This window comes from Meleagris gallopavo, chromosome Z (assembly GCF_000146605.3).
Source record: "Meleagris gallopavo isolate NT-WF06-2002-E0010 breed Aviagen turkey brand Nicholas breeding stock chromosome Z, Turkey_5.1, whole genome shotgun sequence".
Taxonomy (NCBI): Eukaryota; Metazoa; Chordata; class Aves; order Galliformes; family Phasianidae; genus Meleagris; species Meleagris gallopavo.
The window spans coordinates 1,971,922-1,974,637 of record NC_015041.2 but is presented as its reverse complement, the minus strand read 5'-3'; the positions used below and the strand labels follow the sequence as shown (position 1 = coordinate 1,974,637).

Below are 2,716 nucleotides of genomic sequence, written 5' to 3'. Positions count from 1 at the left end.
ACTGCAGTCTCTATCACAAGGAAGCAAGCTTAAGATTTAGCATTATTAGATTTAGTTACACTTACCTTCCCATCAATTGGATTGCCCAAGGCATCTACAACACGGCCCAGCAGCTCTTCCCCAACTGGAACATCCACAATGGCACCAGTCCTCTTCACAACATCCCCTTCCTTGATCAGTCTGTCATTACCAAACACGACAACGCCAACGTTGTCGGGCTCCAAGTTCAAGGACATTCCCTAGGATAACAATCATGGTATCATGAGAATAACGATATCTACATCCATGCTGAACTCCTGGCAGTTTATTACTGATGTGGTTAACATGGATCACTGGTGATCTCAACCTAATTTAGAACAATCACCAATGTTCTGCTTGCATCTGATGCATGCATAGCCTTCCATACAGGCAACAGTATCTGCATAAACCTTGAATTTATGATATTTTTAGTTGCACTTCCAGCACTCATCACTCCTGCTAAGAAAAACTGAAAGGATTATCAGAGTTCAAATAAATTTATCTTGCCTAGGAATTCAACAAGAGAAAAGAACTGGATTGTCCACATAAGCCAATTTATAGCATTAAAAAAAAAAACACACTGGAAGAAATACTGCAGAACTCCCAGGGAACAGTTAACTTTCTAACTTCAGTCTACCCTTAAGATTAGAAGTCATCAGCATATGGCAGAGTATACTGGATCACAGAGTCTGTTTCTCAACAGTAATCAGAAAAATCTGTCTGAAACCAATGAAAACAAAAGAGCTAATTTGACACCGGAATAATACTTCCCATAGGAAAGCAAATAAAGCTCAAGTGCTGGCCAAAATCAGTTAACAACACCAAAAAGCAAAACATCACAAATCCAAAATGAGCATTTGCTTTTGGTAGCGTTATTTCGACATATCAAATATTCAAGTTACAATTAAGTCCGTAAAAGCTCCATGTGGGTCATTCCAAAAACAGTATCAGATTCTTCTTACAAAACCCATCTTTCTACTTCTACAGTAAATAAATTGCTTTATTGAAAGCTAACCTTCAGCCCGGAAGAAAACTCAACCATTTCCTCTGCTTGGACATTTCTTAGGCCATACACACGGGCAATACCATCACCAATCGAGAGCACACGGCCAGTCTCCTCAAGTTCAGCAGAGGTGTCAGCTCCTAAAATACGTTCCTCAAGAATAGAAGATACCTCAGCAGTGCCTAGGAGATATTTCAAACCAGATTCAGTGAATTAATACACAGTATGAACACAGTAAGCTTGTCTCAAATTCACAAGTTAACATACCCTTTCTTAAATCTGTCATAAAACATGGAAAGCAATGCTTTTCCTTACATGTGATGCATGAAGCGTGTACACAGCTTCTGTGCACACAGATAATAAAAGCAGCTTCAACTCATTACTGAACCAGTTTCAATCAAAACAGTGATAGACATTTAGTTTAGTCATCAATTTCCTTCAGAATGCCCTACAGTCAATTCCTCTCCCTAGAGAGACATCAGACTGAACAGGCCAAACTTAGCTAAGAAAGAAGACATGCTAGTTTCACAGGCAGAGAACTAGATACAACAGAACACTGCCAACTCACTGGTAACCCCATAACCAAATGTATTTTAAAGGTACTTAATACATTTAAGTAAGTTGTTCAATATAAATTATTTAACGTATTATTAATGAGCATTCTCTATCTTCTCCAATTTGGTAGCATGCCTGGAACAACATCTTGTCTCCTCAGCTGGGATGCCCCAAGGAACACACTGAAAATTATTTCTTCATAGTATCCTTAGTCAGTCTAAGCAGTGTCAAAAATTGCAGATGGGCCACAACCAAACACTGCTTTGCAGCACTGCAGCTTCATTGAGATGCTGGCAGCCACAACAGTTATACCCAAGGACACAAGGTCAAATTCAAGCAAACCTGAGAAAGCCATCTATTCCCTAATATTCCTCTACCAAGCAGAGAGGAAACTAATTTGAGGTGGGTTTTTTTTTTTTTTTTCTTCCCCCCAGATAGTTCTGCAGAGCTTAAAGACTGAGGTGGACTTCTGTGGGGCATTTGAGTTGATATGTGATCATTCTTTCAATTTGGGCATAACTTGAACAATTATTAAAGTGACATCTCCTGGATGTGACCCCTGTAAGTGGTATTTTGCTTTCCTACACAATACATTGACATCCTGGTAGATTTTATTAGCTGACACACACCGACACCTCACACCCTGAAGTAGCTGATTGATCATGCTTTTAAACAATACTCTTACAATACAAACCCTTTTTCAGACTTACCTGTTTTCTGAAAACCCATTTTGGAGGCATGGATGTTTCTAGTAGCAACAAATGCTGCACCAAGGGTGTTTCTGGAAACCTAAAATAAACAATTGTTTCAGTAAGGTTTCCTTGATCATACAGAAGGGAGATCATATTAATTTTTCAGTGAGGCTTAGATATCTACCCTGCCTCCATTTTGAGTCGTTTTGCTGCAATATCAAAAAGCTGCAGTTACGGCATCAAACCCAGCTCCCACTCGTCTGAGAGGATACTGTGACAAGGTCAGGAGCACGAACACATGGGCTCACCTTCACACGGCGTCCCGTTCCCCACCCGCCTTCCAGCTGAGGACACCAGCGGGCACAGCGCCGAACCACCCCCCTCCCATCCCTTCAGAAACCCCCAGCAGTCTCTCAGCCGGAGCACCGGCCGCAGAAGGCCGCGGTCC

The 2,716-nt window shown here is 41.1% G+C and overlaps 1 protein-coding gene across 1 annotated transcript in view; it reads right to left on the bottom strand.

Moving 5' to 3' along the window:
* The window catches only part of ATP5F1A (ATP synthase F1 subunit alpha), a 7,574-nt gene extending 5,209 nt beyond the window's left edge, over positions 1-2,365 (bottom strand). Inside the window, exons 1-3 of the mRNA XM_010725172.2 lie at positions 2,287-2,365; positions 1,034-1,203; positions 67-239 (exon numbers count right to left, since the gene is read on the bottom strand). Coding sequence (XP_010723474.1) covers positions 67-239; positions 1,034-1,203; positions 2,287-2,305 — 362 coding nt within the window. The 5' untranslated portion in view covers positions 2,306-2,365. The remainder of the gene's footprint in view (positions 1-66; positions 240-1,033; positions 1,204-2,286) is intronic.
* Positions 2,366-2,716: the final 351 nt, after the last annotated feature.